The 19,138-nt window shown below is 46.8% G+C and overlaps 1 protein-coding gene across 1 annotated transcript in view; it reads left to right on the forward strand.

The window, feature by feature from the left end:
- Positions 1–19,138, forward strand: part of LOC139230192 (collagen alpha-1(XI) chain-like) — a 202,843-nt gene that overhangs the window by 49,834 nt on the left and 133,871 nt on the right. Inside the window, exon 3 of the mRNA XM_070862033.1 lies at positions 1,850–2,063. Within this exon, the coding sequence (XP_070718134.1) occupies positions 1,850–2,063 (214 nt within the window). The remainder of the gene's footprint in view (positions 1–1,849; positions 2,064–19,138) is intronic.

Consider the following 19,138-nt stretch of genomic DNA (forward strand, 5'->3'; position numbering starts at 1 on the left):
TTTGGGAGGGGAGGGGAGCTCTGCGGAGTGTGTGAAACGGGCGGTGTGGAATTTGGGAGGGGAGGGGAGATCTGCGGAGTGTGTGAAACAGGCGGTGTGGAATTTGGGGGGGAGGGGAGCTCTGCGGAGTGTGTGAAACGGGCGGTGTGGAATTTGGGGGGGAGGGGAGCTCTGCGGAGTGTGTGAAACGGGCGGTGTGGAATTTGGGGGGGAGGGGAGCTCTGCGGAGTGTGTGAAACGGGCAGTGTGGAATTTGGGGGGGAGGGGAGCTCTGCGGAGTGTGTGAAACGGGCGGTGTGGAATTTTGGGGGTGGGGAAGGGAGGTCAGATGCCGCGTGCAGGGGAGGAGGAGCCATGCAGCGTGACATTGGCTTACGATTGGAGGATACTAATATATGCGTATGAGCCAGTGACGGCCGCATGGTGATTGGCAGCTGCATTGTGACATCACCAACCAGAGACCGTAAACTGCTGACCCACGGCCAATGTCAGTACCTGGGGCAACTTCCTGTGGAGGGCCTGAAACTCACCCTTGCTGTCTTTGATTGGAAAACGTTCTGTTGCACTTGAGGAGCCCCAATTGAAACAATAAATAGGCCTACAATAGACATGTGTGTTACTTCACATAAGAAATAGGAGCAGGAGTAGGCCATTTGGCCCCTCGAGCCTGCTCCACCATTTAATAAGATCATGGCTGATCTGATCTTGGCCTCAACTCCACTTCCCTGCCCGCTCCTCATAACCCTTCACTCCCTTATCGCTCAAAAATCTATCTATCTCTGTCTTAAATATATCGAGTGACCCAGCCTCCACAGCTCTCTGGGACAGAGAATTCCACAGATTCACAACCCTCTGAGAGAAGAAATTCCTCCTCATTTCTGCTTTAAATGGGCGACCCCTTATTCTGAAACTATACCCCCTAGTTCTAGATTCCCTCACGAGGGGAAACATCCTCTCAGCATCTACCCTGTCAAGCCCCCTCAGAATCTTAAATGTTTCAATAAGATCACCTCTCATTCTTCTAAACTCCAATAGGTACAGGCCCAACCTGCTCAACCTTTCCTCATAAGTCATCCTCTTCATTTCAGGAATCAGCCGAGTGAACCTTCTCTGAACTGCCTCCAATACAAGCATATCCTTCGTTAAACACGGAGACCAAAACTGTACACAGTACTCTAGGCATGGTCTCACCAATACCCTGTACAGTTGTAGCAGGACTTCCCTCCTTTTATATATGCTACGTGCATGTGTTGCTACGTGTTCTGCAGGAGCTGAGTAGAGTTTGTTGGACTTGTTATAACCGTGGGTCGTTTTACCAGGCGATGGGTCAGTGCACTTCCCCCGGCCCCCCTTGGCCCTGGGTCACTGACCTTTGGCCCTGGGTCACTGATCTTTGGCCCTGGGTCACTGACCCCCTCCCCCCCCGGGTCACTGACCCCCCTCGGCTCTGGGTCACTGACCTTTGGCCCTGGATCACTGACCCCCTCCCCCCGGGTCACTGACCCTCTCCTCCTGGGTCACTGACCCCCTCCTCCTGGGTCACTGACCCCCTCTCCCCCCGGGTCACTGACCCCCTCCCCCACACTGGGTCACTGACCCCCCCCCCCCCCAGGTCACTGACCCCCTCCCCCCCCGGGTCACTGACCCCCCCCCCCCCAGGTCACTGACCCCCTCCCCCCCCCTGGGTCATTGACCCCCCCGGGTCACTGACCCCCCCCCCCCCCCCCCGGGTCACTGATCCCCCCCACCCCGGGTCACTGCCCTCCCTTGGCTCTGGTCCCCGAGCTCCTCTTTCCCCTGATCGATGAGCGCCCTGTGATGCCCGTTGTCTCTTCTCTCATCCCCACAGTCTCGAGGTTCCCCGAGGACTTCTCCATCATGGCGTTGGTGAGGCCGAAGGCCGGGACCCAGGCTTTCCTGCTCTCCATCTACAGTGACCAAGGCATGCAGCAGGTGGGCGTGGAGCTGGGACGCTCGCCGGTCTTCCTGTACGAGGACCACAGCGGCAAACCTGCACCCGAGGACTACCCCATCTTTGGAGGCATCAATCTCTCAGACGGAAAGTTAGTACACGGGTTGCGATCTGTGGGTTTATCTGTGTCGGTGGGCCTTTGTGTAGGAGTACTCTTTCAGTGTCTGTTCGTGTGTGTGTGTGTGTGTGTGTGTGTGTGTGTGTGCATCGCTGTGCGCGTGTTTACATTGTGTATGTTAGGTGTGTTTAAGTGTCCCCGTCTCTGTGTGCGTGTGTATCTCTGTGTGCGTGTTTGTATTGTGTAAGTCTCTGTCTGTGCACATGTCCGTTCCCTCACCACCAATTCCAACCCGCTCCCAGACCACTGTCTGAGCCTGAACCAGACCCTTCGCAACCTCGGCGTCCTATATGAGCCAGAGCTGAGCTTCCGACCACATATCCACTCCATCACCAAGACCACCTATTTCCGCCTCCGAAACATCGCCCGTCTCCGCCCCTTGCCTCAGCTCATCCTCGCCTTTGTTACCTCCAGACTTGACTCTTCCAACACATTCCTGGCTGGCCTCCCATTTCCACGCTGCATAAATTAGAGGCGATCCAGAACTCGGCTGCCCGTGTCCTAACTCGCAACAAGTCCCGCTCACCCATCACCCCTGGGTTCAATTACAACCAATGCATCCACTATCCCTGCCCTAACTTCTCTTAAGACCCTCGGATGTAAACCATCGTGTCCAGGGGATTTATCTGCCTTTAGTCCCATTATCTTATTGAACACCACCTCCTTAGTAATTGTGATTGTGTTACGTTCCTCCCCCCTATAGCCCCTTGACTATCCACTGTCTCTGTGTTAGTGTCAGTGTCTGTCTCTGTCTCTGGCTCTGTGTCTGTGTCTGTCTATGTCTCTGTGTTAGTGTATGTCTCTGTCTCTGTCTCTGTCTCAGTATCTGTCTCTGTGTTAGTGTCTGTCTCTGTGTTAGTGTCTGTGTTAGTGTCTGTCTCTGTCTTAGTGTCTGTCTCTGTGTCTGTCTCTGTGTCTGTCTCTGTTTCTGTGTCTGTGTTAGTGTCTGTGTTAGTGTCTGTGTTAGTGTCTGTGTTAGTGTCTGTCTCTGTGTTAGTGTCTGTGTTAGTGTCTGTGTTAGTGTCTGTCTCTGTTTCTGTCTCTGTGTTAGTGTCTGTCTCTGTGTCTGTCTCTGTGTCTGTCTCTGTGTTAGTGTCTGTCTCTGTGTTAGTGTCCGTCTCTGTGTTAGTGTCTGTGTTAGTGTCTGTCTCTGTGTTAGTGTCTGTCTCTGTGTCTGTCTCTGTGTCTGTCTCTGTGTTAGTGTCCGTCTCTGTGTTAGTGTCTGTGTTAGTGTCTGTCTCTGTGTTAGTGTCAGTGTCTGTCTCTGTGTCTGTCTCTGTGTCTGTGTTAGTGTCTGTGTTAGTGTCTGTGTTAGTGTCTGTCTCTGTGTTAGTGTCTGTGTTAGTGTCTGTCTCTGTGTCAGTGTCTGTGTTAGTGTTTGTTTGTGTTAGTGTCTGTCTCTGTGTCTGTCTCTGTGTCTGTCTCTGTGTTAGTGTCTGTCTCTGTGTCTGTGTTAGTGTCTGTCTCTGTGTCTGTCTCTGTCTCTGTGTCAGTGTCTGTCTCTGTCTCTGTCTCTGTCTCTGTGTCTGTCTCTGTGTCTGTCTCTGTGTTAGTGTCTGTGTTAGTGTCTGTGTCTGTCTCTGTTTCTGTCTCTGTGTTAGTGTCTGTCTCTGTGCCTGCCTCTGTTTTAGTGTCTCTCTGTTTTAGGATCTGTGTTTATGCATGACTTTCTGAGTATTTCTGTTTCTATCTCTTTGTATGTGTCTGTGTATCTGTGGCCGTTTCTATGTCTTTGTTTTTTTCTACGTGTGTGTCTGTCTGTTTCTAAGTCTGTGTATTTCACTCTGTGTGTGTGTGTGTGTGTGTGTGTGTGTGTGTGTGTTTGTGTATCTGTTGCTATGCCTTTCATTGACTTTATTTGGGTCAATATCTGTTTCTATGTCTGTATATTTCACTGTATGTGTGTGTGTGTGTGTGCATGTGACTGTTTCTACTCCTGTTCCTATGTTTGTGTGATGTTATGTGTGTCAATGTCTGTTTCTAAGTCTGTGTATTTATCTACATATGTGTCTCACTGTTTTGATCTGTATCTCTCCACTTGTGGTTCTGTTTCTACATGCATGTAGTTCTCCGTCTGTGTCTTTCTGTGTTTCTCCACAATGTCTGTCTCTGTGTCAGTGTCTGCCTTTGTGTATCTATGGTCTGTACATGTCTCTCTGTGTCAGTCTGCTCCTATGGCGGAAGAAATTGGTCTCCTCTGTGCCTCCCGTGAGCAGCTCCGAGGGGCGATAATGGGGCACTACCGGCTTACCGACGCCCGCGAACGTGCACGGCCGGTTAGCACTGGTGCTACACCTCACCACCTTGCTCCCCTGCGCCACGGAGATCGGGATGTCATCCGGTGCACAGCGCCCCCGTTACCGCCCCAGATGTGATATTCGCTCCCGACCCCCTGCAGCATCGCCGGGCGTCAACAACGGCAGCTGCAGGAGGCGTGGTCACCTCGGTCGGCCGCTGCTTGGGGAGCACTAATTAAAGGCAGTGGGTGGTCGGGTAGGCCAACATTTTATTCTGAACCCTGTGAGCTGTTTTTTTGAATGTTTCTCATCCCGCGATTGAACAGCCCTGCGCTCTTGGTGCTGCTCCTCGTGGATGGCAGGTGCAGTCGCCCACCATTCCCAGCCTTACCTTGAAATCACCGCAGCGAAGGCCCTTCCCTGTAAGGCAGGGAAGGAGCCTGTGGATCCGGCAGTGTTGCACGGGACACTGAGCAGCGCTCTGCCACTATCGCCCCTCTCGCTCCGCTGAGCTCTCCGAGGGAAGTGGTAGCACTTGATTTAGTGCGGCACTTCCCTCCTGGGGCGCCAAACCAGAAGTTCCCGACCGCTGGAATTGTGCAGCGACCAGCGATACCTCTGTGCTCCCGCAAAAGTTATCGCCCAAGACGGGGCACTATGCAATTTCTAAGCCTAAGTCTGTGCATGTCTCTGTGTGTGTGTCTGTTTACGTGTCTGTACATGTCACTTTGTGTCCATCTGTGTCTGTACATGTCACTGTATGTTTGTCCATTTCAATATCTGTACATGTCCCTGTGTGTCTGTTTCTCTGTCTGTACATGCCTCTCTGTGGTCTGTCTATTTCTGTGTCTCTCCATGTCCCTGTGTGTCAGTCTGTTTCTGTGTTTGTACATGTCTCTGCGTCTGTCTGTTTCTGTGTCTGTAAATGTCTCTGTGGTCTGTCTATTTCTGTGTCTCTCCATGTCCCTGTGTGTCAGTCTGTTTCTATGTTTGCACATGTCTCTGCGTCTGTCTGTTTTTCTATCTGTACATGCCTCTCTGTGTGTGTCTGTTTCTGTCTCTGTACATGTCTCTCTGTGTCTGTCTGTTTCTGTGTCTGTACATGTCATTTTCTGTCTGTCTGTTTCTGTGTCTGTACATGTCTCTCGGTGTGTGTCTGTTTCTGTCTCTGTACATGTCACTATGCATCAATCTTTTCTGTGTCTGTCCATGTCTCTCTCTGTGTCTGTCTGTTTCTGTGTCTGTACATGTCTCTCTGTTTCTGTCTGTTTCTGTGTCTGTACATGTCTCTGTGTCTGTCTGTTTCTGTGTCTGCACATGTCTCTGTGTGTCTGCCTGTGACTGAACTCCAAGTCATAGTCAGCATCTTCACTGAGGCGTACGAAAGCATGGGCCTTACACTAAACATCCGTAAGACAAAGGTCCTCCACCAACCTGGCCCCACCGCACAGCACTGCCCCCCAGTCATCAAGATCCATGACATGGCCCTGGACAACGTGGACCACTTTCCACACCACAGGAGCCTATTATCAGCAAGGGCAGATATCAACAACGAGATTCAGCACCGCCTCCAGATCGCAAGCGCAGCCTTCGGCCGCCTTAGGAAGAGAGTGCTCAAAGATCAGGCCCTTAAATCTGGTACCAAGCTTATGGTCTGCAGGACTGTAGTGATACCCTCCCTCCTGTATGGCTCAGAGACATGGACCATATACAGTAGACGCCTCAAATCGCTGGAGAAATACCACTAACAATGTCTCGACAAGATCTTGCAAATCCCCTGGGAGGACAGATACACCAACTTTAGCGTCCTCGAACAGGCCAACATCCCCAGCATTGAAGCACTGACCACATTCGACCAGCTCCGCTGGGCAGGCCACATAGTTCGCATGTCACACACGAGGCTTCCAAAGCAAGCGCTCTACTCGGAACATCTTCCCGGCAAGCGAGCCAAAGGTGGGCAGAGGGAACATTTCAAGGACACCCTCAAAGCCTCCCTGATAAAGTGCAACATCCCCACTGACACCTGGGAGTCCATGGCCAAAGACCGCCCTAAGTGAAGGAAGTGCATCCGGGAGGGCGCTGAGCACCTCGAGTCTCGTCGCCAAGAGCATGCAGAAATCAGGTGTCGGCAGCGGAAAGAGTGTATGGCAAACCAGGCTCCCTGCCCACTCTTTCTGTCAACGACTATCTGTCCCATCTGTGACAGGGACTGTGGTTCTCGTATTTGACTGTTCAGCCACCTAAGGACTCATTTTTAGAGTGGAAGCAAGTCTTCCTCGATTCCGAGGGATTGCCTATGATGATGACATGTCTCTCTCTGTCTGTCTGCTTCAGTGTCTGTACATGTCTCTCTCTGTCTGTCTGTCATTCTATTTCGTCTGTACATGTCTGTGTGTGTGCCTGTTTCTATGTCTGTACAAGTCTCTGTCTGTTTCTGTATCTGAACCTGTCTCTGCGTCCATCTGTTTCTGTATAGAAATATAGAAACATAGAAAATAGGTGCAGGAGTAGGCCACTCAGCCCTTCGAGCCTGCACCGCCATTCAATAAGATCATGGCTGATCATTCCCTCAGTACCCCTTTACTGCTTTCTCTCCATACCCCTTGATCTCTTTAGCCAGAAGGGCCATATCTAACTCCCTCTTGAATATATCCAATTAACTGGCATCAACAACTCTCTGCGGCAGGGAATTCCACAGGTTAACAACTCTCTGAGTGAAGAAGTTTCTCCTCATCTCAGTCCTAAATGGCCTACCCCTTATCCTAAGACTGTGTCCCCTGGTTCTGGACTTCCCCAACATCGGGAACAATCTACCTGCATCTAACCTGTCCAGTCCCGTCAGAATCTTATACGTTTCTATGAGGTCCCCTCTCATCCTCTAAACTCCAATGTATCAAGGCCCAGTTGATCCTCATATGTCAGTCCTGCCATCCCGGGAATCAGTCTGGTGAACCTTCGCTGCACTCCCTCAATAGCAAGAACATTCTTCTTCAGATTAGGAGACCAAAACTGAACACAATATTCCAGGTGAGGCCTCACCAAGGCTCTGTACAACTGCAGTAAGACCTCCCTGTTCCTATACTCAAATCCCCTCGCCATGAAGACCAACATACCATTTGCCTTCTTCACCGCCTGCTGTACCTGTATGCCAACTTTCAATGACTGATGAACCATGACACCCAGGTCTCATTGCACCTCCCCTTTTCCTAATCTGCCGCCATTCAGATAATATTCTGTCTTTGCGTTTTTGCCCCCAAAGTGGATAACCTCACATTTATCCACATTATACTGCATCTGCCATGCATTTGCCCACTCACCTAACCTGTCCAATTCACCCTGCAGCCTCCTAACGTCCCCCTCACAGCTCACACCGCCACCCAGTTTAGTGTCGTCTGCAAACTTGGAGATATTACACTCAATTCCTTCATCCAAATCAAAGAGCAGGGGTCCCAGCACTGAGCCCTGCGGCACTCCACTAGTCACTGCCTGCCATTCTGAAAAGGATCCGTTTATCCAGACGCTCTGCTTCCTGTCTGCCAACCAGTTCTCTATCCACGTCAGTATATTACCCCAATACCATGTGCTTTGATTTTGCATACCAATCTCTTGTGTGGGACCTTGTCAAAAGCCTTTTGAAAGTCCAAATACACCACATCCACTGGTTCTCCCTTGTCCACTCTGCTAGTTACATCCTCAAAAAATTCCAGAAGATTTGTCAAGCATGATTTTTCCTTCATAAATTCATGCTAACTTGGACTGATCCTGTCACTGCTTTCATCCTTAATAATTGATTCCAACATTTTCCCCACTACTTATGTCAGGCTAACCAGTCTATAATTACCCGTTTTCTCTCTCCCTGCCTTTTTAAAAAATGGTGTTACATTAGCTACTTTCTAGTCGATGGGAACTGATCCAGAGTTGATAGACTGTTGGAAAATGATCCCCAATGCATCCACTATTTCTCGGGCCACTTCCTTAAGTACTCTGGGATGCAGACTATCCCTGGGGATTTATCGGCCTTTAATCCCATCAATTTCCTTAACACAATTTCCCGCCTAATAAGGATATCCTTCAGTTCCTCCTTCTCACTAGACCCTCGGTCCCCTAATACTTCCGGAAGCTTATTTGTGTCTTCCTTTGTGAAGACAGAACCAAAGTATATGTTCAATTGGTCTGCCATTTCTTTGTTCCCCATTATAAATTCACCTGAATCCGACTGCAAGGGTCCTACATTTGTCTTCACGAATCTTTTTCTCTTCACATATCTATAGAAGCTTTTTCAGTCAGTTTTTATGTTCCTGGCAAGCTTCTTCTCGTACTCTATTTTCCCCCTCTTAATTAAACCCTTTATCCTCTTTTGCTGAACTCTAAATTTCTCCCAGTCCTCAGATTTGTTGCTTTCTGTGGCCAATTTATATGCCTCTTCCTTGGATTTAACACTATGCTTAATTTCCCTTGTTAGCCACGGTTGAGCCACCTTCCCCGTTTTATTTTTACTCCAGGCAGGGATGTACAATTGCTGAAGTTCATCCATGTGATCCTTAAATGTTTGCTATTGCCTATCCACCGTCAACCCTTTAAGTATCATTTGCCAGTCTACTCTAGCCAATTCATGCCTCAAACCATCTAAGTTACCTTTACCTAAGTTTAGGACCCTAGTTTCTCAATTAACTCTGTCACTCTCCATCTTAATAAAGAATTCTACCATATTATGGTCACTATTCCCCAAGGGGCCTTGCACAACAAGATTGCTAATTAGTCCTTTCATATTACACATCACCCAGTCTAGGATGGCCAGCTCCCTAGTTGGTTCCTCGACATATTGGTCTAGAAAACCATCCCTAAACACTCCAGGAAATCCTCCTCCACCGCATTGCTACCAGTTTGGTTAGCCCAATCAATATGTAGATTAAAGTCATCCATGATAACTGCTGTACCTTTATTGCATGCATCCCTAATTTCTTGTTTGATGCTGTCCCCAACCTCACTACTACTGTTTGGTGGTCTGTACACAACTCCCACTAGCATTTTCTGCCCCTTGGTATTCTGTAGCTCCACCCATACCAATTCCACATCATCCAAGCTAATGTCTTTTCTTACTATTGCATTAATTTCCTCTTTAACCAGCAATGCCACCCTGCCTCCTTTTCCTTTCTGTTTATCCTTCCTAAATGTTGAATATCTATCCTTCCTAAATGTTGCTATCTGCGCAGTTAATTCATCCACCTTATTCTGAATACTCCTTGCATTGAGGCACAGGGCCTTCAGGCTTGTCTTTCTAACCCAATATTCAACATTTAGGAAGGATAGACAGAAAGGAAAAGGAGGTGGGGTGTCATTAATGGTTAAAGAGGAAATTAATGCAATAGTAAGAAAGGACATTAGCTTGGATGATGTGGAATCAGTATGGGTGGAGCTACGGAATACCAGGCTTGTCTTTTTGCCCTTTTAGAATTTTGGTGTAATGTGGCCCTTTTTGCTTTTTGCTTTAGGTTTCTCTGCCTTCTACTTTTACTTTTCTTCTTTCTATCTTTTGCTTATGCCCCCATTCTACTTCCCTCTGTCTCCCTGCATAGGTTCCCATCCTCCTGCCATATTAGTTTCACTCCTTCCCAACAGCACTAACAAACACTCCCCCTAGGACATTGGTTCCGGTCCTGCCCCGGTTTATACTGGTCCCACCTCCCCCAGAACTGGTTCCAATGTCCCAGGAATTTGAATCCCTCCCCTCTGCACAAGCCACATATTCATCTGAGCTATCCTGCGATTCCTACTCTGACTAGCATGTGGCACTGGTAGCAATCCTGAGATTAGTACTTTTGAGGTCCTACTTTTTAATATAGCTCCTAGCTCCCTAAATTCGTCTTGTAGGACCTCATCCCATTTTTTACCTATATCGTTGGTACCTATATGCACCACGACATCTGGCTGTTCTCTCTCCCATTTTAGTATGCCCTGCAGCCGCTCCGTGACATCCTTGACCCTTGCACCAGGGAGGCAACATACCATCCTGGAGTCTCGGTTGTGGCCACAGAAACGCCTATCTATTCCCCTTACAATAGAATCCCCTATCACTATCGCTCTCCCACTCTTTTTCCTGCCCTCCTGTGCAGCAGAGCCACCCTCGGTGCTATGAACTTGGCTGCTGCTGCCCTCCCCTGATCAATCATCCCCCTCAACAGTACCCAAAGTGGTGTATCTGTTTTGCAGGGGGATGACCGCAGGGGACACCTGCACTACCTTTCTTGCACTGCTCTTCCTTTTGGTCACCCAATCCCTATCTGGCTGTGGACCCTTTACCTGCGGTAAGACCAACTCGCTAAACGTGCTATTCACATCATTCTCAGCATCGTGGATGCTCCAGAGTGAATCCACCCGCAGCTCTAGGGCCACAACGCAGTCCGTCAGGAGCTGCAGGCGGATGCACTTCCCGCACATGTAGTCGTCAGGGACAACAGAAGCGTCCCTGACTTCCCACATAGTACAGAAGGAGCATAACACGTGTCCGAGCTGTCCTGCCATGACTTAACCCTTAAATTGGCAGCAACAATGCTAAATGTTACTTACTGATATGGAAAAGAAAAAGAAAAAGAAAAAGAAAAACTGCTTACCAATCACCAGTCAATCCCTTCCCCCATCTGTACATGTCTGTGTTGTATGTCTGTTTCTATGTCTGTACATGTGTCTGTTTCTGTGTCTGTACTTGTCTCTGTCTGTGTGTCTGTTTCTGTGTCTGTACATGTCACTCTGTGTCCCTCTGGTTTTGTGTCTGTACATGTCCCTGTCTGTCGTATCTGTTTCTATACATGTCTCTGTGCCTGTTTGTTTCTCTGTCTGTACACGTCACCCTGTGTCTTTCTGTTTCTGTGTCTGTACCTGTCTCCGTCTGTCTGTTTCTGTGTCTGTACATGTGTCTCTGTCTGTCTGCTTCCATCTCTGTATATGTCTCTGTGTCTATCTGTTTCTGTGTCTGTAAATGTCTCTGTGTGTCTGTCTGTTTCTCTGTCTGTACATGTCTCTGTGTGTCTGTTTCTGTCTGTACATGTCTTTCAGTCTGCCTGTTTCTGTGTCTGTACATGTCTCTCTGCGTCTGCCTGTTTCTGTGTCTGTACATGTCTTTCTGTGTCTGTACATCTCTGTGTCTGTCTGTTTCTGTGTCTGTACATGTCTCTCAGTCTGCCTGTTTCTGTGTCTGTACATGTCTCTGTGTCTGTCTGATTTTGTGTCTGTACATGTGTCTGTTTCTAGAAACATAGAAACATAGAAAATAGGAGTAGTAGTAGGCCATTCGGCCCTTCGAACCTGCACCGCCATTCAATATGATCATGGCTGATCCTCTATCTCAACACCATATTCCCACTTTCTCCCCATACCCCTTGATGCCTTTTGTGTCTAGAAATCTATCTATCTCCCTCTTAAATATATTCAGTGACTTGGCCTCCACAGCCTTCTGTGGTAGAGAATTCCACAGGTTCACCACCCTCTGACTGAAAACATTTCTCCTCATCTCGATCCTAAATTTCTTACACGTATCCTGAGACTGTGATCCCTTGTTCTAGATTTCGCAGCCAGGGGAAACATCCTCCCCGCATCCAGTCTATCCAACCCAGTCAGAATTTCAATGAGACCCCCTCTCATTCTTCTAAACTCGAGTGAATACAGGCCTAGTCGACCCAATCTCTCCTCATACAACAGTCCTGCCATCCCAGGAATCAGCCTGGTGAACCTTCGCTGCACTCTCTCTATGGCAAGTATATCCTTTCTTAGGTAAGGAGACCAAAACTGCACACAGTACTCCAGGTGTGGTCCCACCAAGGCCCTGTATAACTGTAGTAAGACATCCTTGCTCCTGTACTCAAATCCTCTTGCAATGAAGGCCACATACCATTTGCCTTCCGAACTGCTTGCTGCACCTGTATGTTTGCTTTCAATGAGTGGTATACAAGGACACCCAGGTCCCTCTGTACATCGACACTTCCCAAGCCATCACCAATTAAATAATACTTTGTCCTTATGTTTTTCCTATCAAAGTGGATAACTTCACATTTATCCACATTATACTGCATCTGCCTTGTGTTTGCCCACTCACTCAGCCTATCTAAATCGCCTTGCAGGGTCTTTGCATCCTCCTCACAACTCACAACCCCACCTAGTTTTGTGTCGTCAGCAAACTTGGAAATATTACATTTAGTTCCCTCATCCAAATCATTTCTATATATTGTGAATAGCTGGGGCCCAAGCACTGATCCCTGTGATACCCCACTAGTCACTGCCCGCCACCCCGAAAAAGACCCGTTTATTCCTACTCTCTGTTTCCTGTCAGTTAACCAATTTTCAATCCATGCCAATACATGTATAAGATTATGAGGGGGCTTGACAAGGTGGATGCAGAGAGGATGCTTCCACTGATGGGGGAGTCTAGAACTAGAGGGCATGATCTTAGAATAAGGGGCCACCCATTTAAAACTGAGATGAGGAGAAATTTCTTCTCTCAGAGGGTGGTGGATCTGTGGAATTCGCTGCCTTAGCGAGCTGTGGAAGCTGGGACATTGAATAAATTTAATACAGAAATAGACAGTTTATTAAACGATAAGGGGATAAGGGGTTATGGGGAGCGGGCAGGGAAGTGGACCTGAGTCCATGATCGGATCAGCCATGGTCTTATTGAATGGCTGAGCAGGCTCGAGGGGTCTTATGGCCTACTCCTGTTCCTATTTCTTATGTTCTTATGTTCTTATTACCCCCAATCCTATGTGCTTTAATCTTATGTGGGACTTTATCAAAGGCCTTCTGAAAATCCAAATATACTCCATCCACTGGTTCTCCCTTATCTATTCTATCAGTACATCCCAAAAATCTCCAGTAGGTTTGTCAAACATGATTTTCCTTTCATAAATCCATGTTGACTTTGTTTAATCCCGTTGATATTATCTAAGTGTCCCATTATCACATCCTTTATAATAGACTCAAGCATTTTCCCTCCTACTGATGTCAGGCTAATCGGTCTGCAGTTCCCCGTTTTCTCTCTCCCCCCTTTTTTAAATAGTGGGGTTACATTTGCCACCCTCCAATCTGCAGGTACTGTTCTATAATCGATAGAATTTTGGAAGATGACAACCAATGCATCCACTATTTCCATGGCTACCTCTTTTAGTACTCTGGGATGCAGATCATCAGTGTCTGTCCTAATCTCTGTGTCTGTCTATTTCTGCGTCTGTACATATGTCTGTGTGCCTGTCTGTTTCTGTACATGTCTCTCTGTGTCTGTCTGCTTCTGTGTCTGTACATGTCTCTTTCTGTCTGGATGATTCTATGTCTGTACGTGTGTTTCTGTGACAGTCTGATTCTGTGTCTGTAAATGTCACTTTGTCAGTCTATTTCTGTGCCTGCATATGTCTTTCTGTGTCTGTCTGTTTGTGTTTCTGTACATGTCCGTGTGTGTATGTCAGTTTCTGTGTCTGTACATGTCTGGTTCTGTTTCTGTGCCTGTATATGTCTCTGTTTCTCTGTCTGTGTCTGTACGTGTCTCCCTGTGTCTGTCTGTTTCTGTGTTTGTACATATCTCACTCTGTCTGTTTCTGTGTCTGTACATGTCACTTTGTCAGTCTATTTCTGTGCCTGCATATGTCTTTCTGTGTCTGTCTGTTTGTGTTTCTGTACATGTCCGTGTGTATATGTCAGTTTCTGTGTCTGTACATGTCTGGTTCTGTTTCTGTGCCTGTATATGTCTCTGTTTCTCTGTCTGTGTCTGTACGTGTCTCCCTGTGTCTGTCTGTTTCTGTGTTTGTACATGTCTCTGTGTCTGTCTGTTTCTGTGTATGTGCATGTGTCTCTGTGTGTGTTTGTTTATGTGTCTGTACATGTCCCTGTGTGTCTGTCTGTTTCTGCGTCCATACATGTCTATGTGAGTGTGTCTGTACATGTCATCATGTGTTGGTCTTTTTCTGTGTCTGTACATGTTTCTGTCTGTCTGTTTCTGTGTCTGTACATGTCGTTGTGTGTGTGTGTTTCTGTGTCTGTACATGTCGCTGTGTGTCTGTCTGTTTCTGTGTCTGTACCTGTCTCACTGTGTCTGGTTCTGTACATGTCTCTATGTGTCTATATATGTCTCTGTGTATCTGTTTCTCTCTGTACATGTCCCTCTTTGTCTCTATCTATTTCTGTGTCTATACATCTCTCTGCGTGTCTGTTTCTGTGTCTGTACATGTCTCACTGTGTATGTTTCTGTGTCTCTATATGTCTCTGTGGTCGGTCTGTTTCTACGTCTGTATATGTCTATCTGTATCTGTCTGTTGCTGTGTCTGTACATGCCTCCCTGTCTCTGTCTGTTTCTGTGTCTGTAATTGTCTCTCATTGTCTGTCTGTTTCTGTGGCTGTACATGTGTGTGTGTGTGTGGTGTGTCTGTGTCTGTACATGTCACTGTGTGTGTCTGTTTCTTTGTCTGTACATGTCCCGGTGTATCTGTCTGTTTATGTGTCCATACATGTCTGTGTGTGTGTGTCTGTACATGTCACCATGTGTCAGTCTGTTTCTGTGTCTGTACATGTCTCTGTGGTCGATGTGTTTCTCTGTCTGTATATGTCTTCCTCTGTGTCTGTCTGTTTCTGTGTCTGTACATGTCTCTGTGTGTCTGTACGTGTCTCTGTGTATCTGTTTCTGATTCTGTACATGTCCCCCTGTGTCTCTATCTACTTCTGTGTATATACCTCTGTGTGTGTCTGTTTCTGTGCCAATGCATGTCTCTCTGTATTTCTGTTTCTGTGTCTGTACATGTCTCTATGTGTGTGTCTGTTTCTGTGTCTGTACATGTCTCTCTCTGTGTCTGTTTCTGTGGCTGTACATGTCTGTGTGTGTGTGTGTCTGTGTCCGTACATGTCACTGTGTGTCAGTCTGATTCTGTGTCTGTACATGTTCCTGTGTGTCTGTCTGTATCTCTGTCTGTACATGTCTTTCTGTGCCTGTCTGTTTCTGTGTCTGCACAGGTCTGTGTGTGTGTCTGTCTGATTCTCTGCCTGTACATGTCTGTGTCAGTCTGTTTCTGTGTCTATACATGTCTCACTGTGTGTCTGTCCATTTTTGTGTCTGTAAATCTCTCTCTATGTTTGACTGTTTCCATGTCTGTACATGTCTCTGTGTGCCTCTCTCTGTGTCTGTACATGTCTCTCTATCTGTCTGATTCTGTGTCTGTACTTGTGTCTATCTAATTCTGTGTCTGCACGTGTCTCTGTGTCTATCTTATTTTCTGCCTGTACATGTCTACCTGTGTGTCTATCTGTCTGTTTCTATGTCTACACATGTTTCTCTGTGTCTACCTGTTTCTGTGTCAGTATATGTCTCCGTATGTGTGTCTGTTTCTGTGTCTGTACTTGCCTGTGTCTATATCTGCGTCTGTGTCTGTACATGTCTCTGTGTGTCTCTGTTTCTGTGTCTGTACATGTCTCTGTGTGTCTCTGTTTCTGTGTCTGTACATGTCTCTGTGTGTCTGTCTGTTTCTAAGTCTGTACATGTCTCTGTCTGTCTTTCTGTGTCTCTACATGTCTCTGTGGTCAGTCTGTTTCTATGTCTGCATATGTCTCTCTGTGTCTGTCTGTTAACGTGCCTGTACATGTCTCAGTGTGTCTGTCTGTCTGTTTGTGTCTGTACAAGTCTCTGTGTCTGTCTGTTTCTGAGTCTGACCATGTCTCTGTCTGTCTGTTTCTGTGTCTCTTCACGTCTTTCTGTCTGTCTGTTTCTGTGTCTGTACATGTCTCTGTGTGTCTGTCTGTTTCTGTGTCTACATGTCTGTGTGTGCCTGTCTGTTTCTGTGTCTATACATCTGTGTGTGTGTGTGTGTGTGCCTGTCTGTTTCTGTGCCTGTACATGTCGCTGTGTGTGTGTCTGTTTCTGTGTCTGTACATGTCACTGTTTCTGTGTCTGTACATGTGTCTCTGTGTCTGTCTGTTTCTGTGTCTGTACATGTCACTGTGTTTCTGTCTGTTTCTGTGTCTCTATGTCTCTGTGGTCGATCTGTTTCTACGTCTGTATATGTCTCACTGTGTCTGTCTGTTGCTGTGTCTGTACATACCTCCCTGTCTCTGTCTATTTCTGTGACTGTACATGTCTCTATTTCTGTGTCTGTACATTTCTCTGTGTGTCTGTCTGATTCTGTGTCTGTACAAGTCTCTGTGTGCCTGTTTCTGTGTCTGTATATGTCTCCGTCTGTGTCTGTCTGTTTCTGTGTCTGTACATGTCTCTGTCTGTCTGTTTCTGTGCCTGAACATGTGTCTGTGTCTGTCTGTTTCTGTGTCTGTACATGTCTCTGTGTGTCTGTACGTGTCTCTGTGTACCTGTTTCTGTCTCTGTACATATCCCTGTGTCTCTATCTATTCCTATGACTGTACATGTCTGTGTGTGTGTCTGTTTCTGTGACTGTACATGTCTCTCTCCGTGTCTGTTTCTGTGGCTGCACTATCTCTGTGTGTCTGTCTATCTCTTTGTCTGTACATGGCTGTTTCTGTGTCTGTACATGTTGCTCTATGTGTCTGTTTCTGTGTCTGTACATGTCTGTGTGTGTGTGTCCGTTTCTGTGTCTGTAGATCTCTCTGTGTGTCTTTCTGTTTCTCTGACTGCCAATGTGTGTTTCTGTCTATCTGTCTGTGTCTGTTTCTGTACATATCTCTGTGTCCGTCTGTTTCTGTGCCTGTACCTGTCTGTCTGTGTGTCTGTCTGTTTCAGCGCCTGTACTTGTGTCTGTTTCTGTGACTGTACATGCCCTGTGTGTCTGTGTCTACATAATCACTGTGTGTCTGTCTATTTTTCTGTCTCTCTATGTATCTGTTTCTCTGTCTGTACATGTCTCTGTGTGTCTGTCTGTTTCTGTGTCTGTACACGTCTCTCTGTGTCTGTCTGTTTCAGCATTTGTACATGACCCCCTGTGTGTGTCTGTTTCTGTGTCTGTACATGTCTCTCTGTGTGTCTGTTTCTGTTTCAGCATCTGTACATGTAATTCTGTGTGTCTGTCTGTTTCTGTGTCTGTACATGTCTGTGTGTGTGTATCTGTTTCGGTATCTGTACTTGTCTCTGTATATCTGTTTCTGTGTCTGCACATATCCCTCTGTATGTCTGTTTCTGTGTCTGTACACGTCTCTGTGTGTCTCTGTTTCTGTGCCTGTACATGTCTCTCTCTGTTTCTGTGGTTGTAAAAGTCTCTGAATGTCTGTCTGTTTCTGTGTTTGTATATGTCTGTGTGTGTGTCTGTTTCTGTGTCTGTACATGTTTCTGTGTGTCTGTCTGATTCTGTGTCTGTACATGTCTCTCTGTGTCTGTCTGTTTCTGCATCTGTACATGTCACTCTGTGTGTCTCTCTGTTTCTGTGTCTGCACATGTCCCTGTGTGTCTGTCTCTGTGTCTATATATGTCAATTTGTGTCTGTCTGTTTCTCTTTCAGTACATGTCTCTCTGTATGTCTGTTTCTGTGTCTGTACATTTCTCTGCCTGTGTCTGTTTCTCTGTCTGTACATGTATCCATTGTATCTGTGTATGTGTCTGTACACATCTCTGTGTGTCCATCTGTTTGTGTCTGTACTATCTGTGTGTCAGTACATGCCTCTGTGTATTTGTTTCTGTGTCTGTACATGTCTTTCTGTCTGTTTCTGTGTCTGTACATGTCCCAGTGTGTCTGTTTCTGTGTCTGTACATGTCTGTGTGTGTCTGTCTGTTTCTGTGTCTGTACAAGTCTCTGTGTGTCTGTCTGTTTCTGTGTCTGTACATGTCTCTCTGTGTGTCTGCTTGTTTCAGCGTCTGTACATGTCTCTCTGTGTGTCTGCTTGTTTCAGCGTCTGTACATGTCTCTGAGTGTCTGTCTGTTTCTGTGTCTGTACATGTCTCTGTGCCTGTCTATGTCTGTGTCTGTGCATGTCTCTGTGTATCTGTTTCTGTCTCTGTGCATGCCTGTGTGTGTGTCAGTTTCTGTGAATGTACATGTCTCCCTGTGTCTGTCTGTTTCTTTGTCTGTACATGACACTGTGTCTTTTTCTGTGTCTGTGCATGTCAGTGTGTGTGTTTCTGTGTCTTTACTGTCTCTGTTTATCTGTTTCTGTGTCTGTACATGTCTTTGTGTGTCTGTTTCTGTGTCTGTACATGTCTGTGTGTATTTGTTTCTGTGTCTGTACATGCCTCTGTTTATTTGTTTCTCTGTCTGTACATGTTCCTGTCTGTCTGTTTCTAGTGTCTATGCATGTCTGTGTGTGTGTGTGTCAGTTTCTGTGCCTGTACTTTTCTGTGTCTGTCTGTTTGTGTCTGTGTCTGTTCATGTCTCTCTGTCTATCTATTTCTGTGTCTGTACCTGTCTCTCTGTCTGTCTGTTTCTGTGTCTGTACATGTCTCTGTGTGTCTGTCTCTTTTTGTGTCTGTACATGTCTCTGTGTGTCAGCCTGTTTCTGTGTCTGTACATGTGTCTGTGTGTGTCTGTGTATGTGTCTGCACATGTCTCTGTGTGTCCATCTGTTTGAGTCTGTACATGTCTGTGTGTCTGTACATATCTCTGTGTATTTGTTTCTGTCTGTACATACCTCTGTATATTCATTTCTGTGTCTCTACATGTCTCTCTGTCTGTTTCAGTGTATGCACATGTACCTGTGTGTCTGTTTCTGTGGCTGTACAAGTCTCTGTGTGTCTGTCTGTTTCTGTGTCTGTACATGTCTGTGTGTGTCTGTCTGTTTCTGTGTCTGTACTTGTCTCTGTATATCTGTTTCTGTATCTGCACATGTCCCTCTGTGTCCGTTTCTGTGTCTGTACTTGTCTCTGTCAGTCTGTCTCTGTGTCTGTACATG

This window comes from Pristiophorus japonicus, chromosome 19 (assembly GCF_044704955.1).
Source record: "Pristiophorus japonicus isolate sPriJap1 chromosome 19, sPriJap1.hap1, whole genome shotgun sequence".
In the NCBI taxonomy this organism is placed as follows: Eukaryota; Metazoa; Chordata; class Chondrichthyes; family Pristiophoridae; genus Pristiophorus; species Pristiophorus japonicus.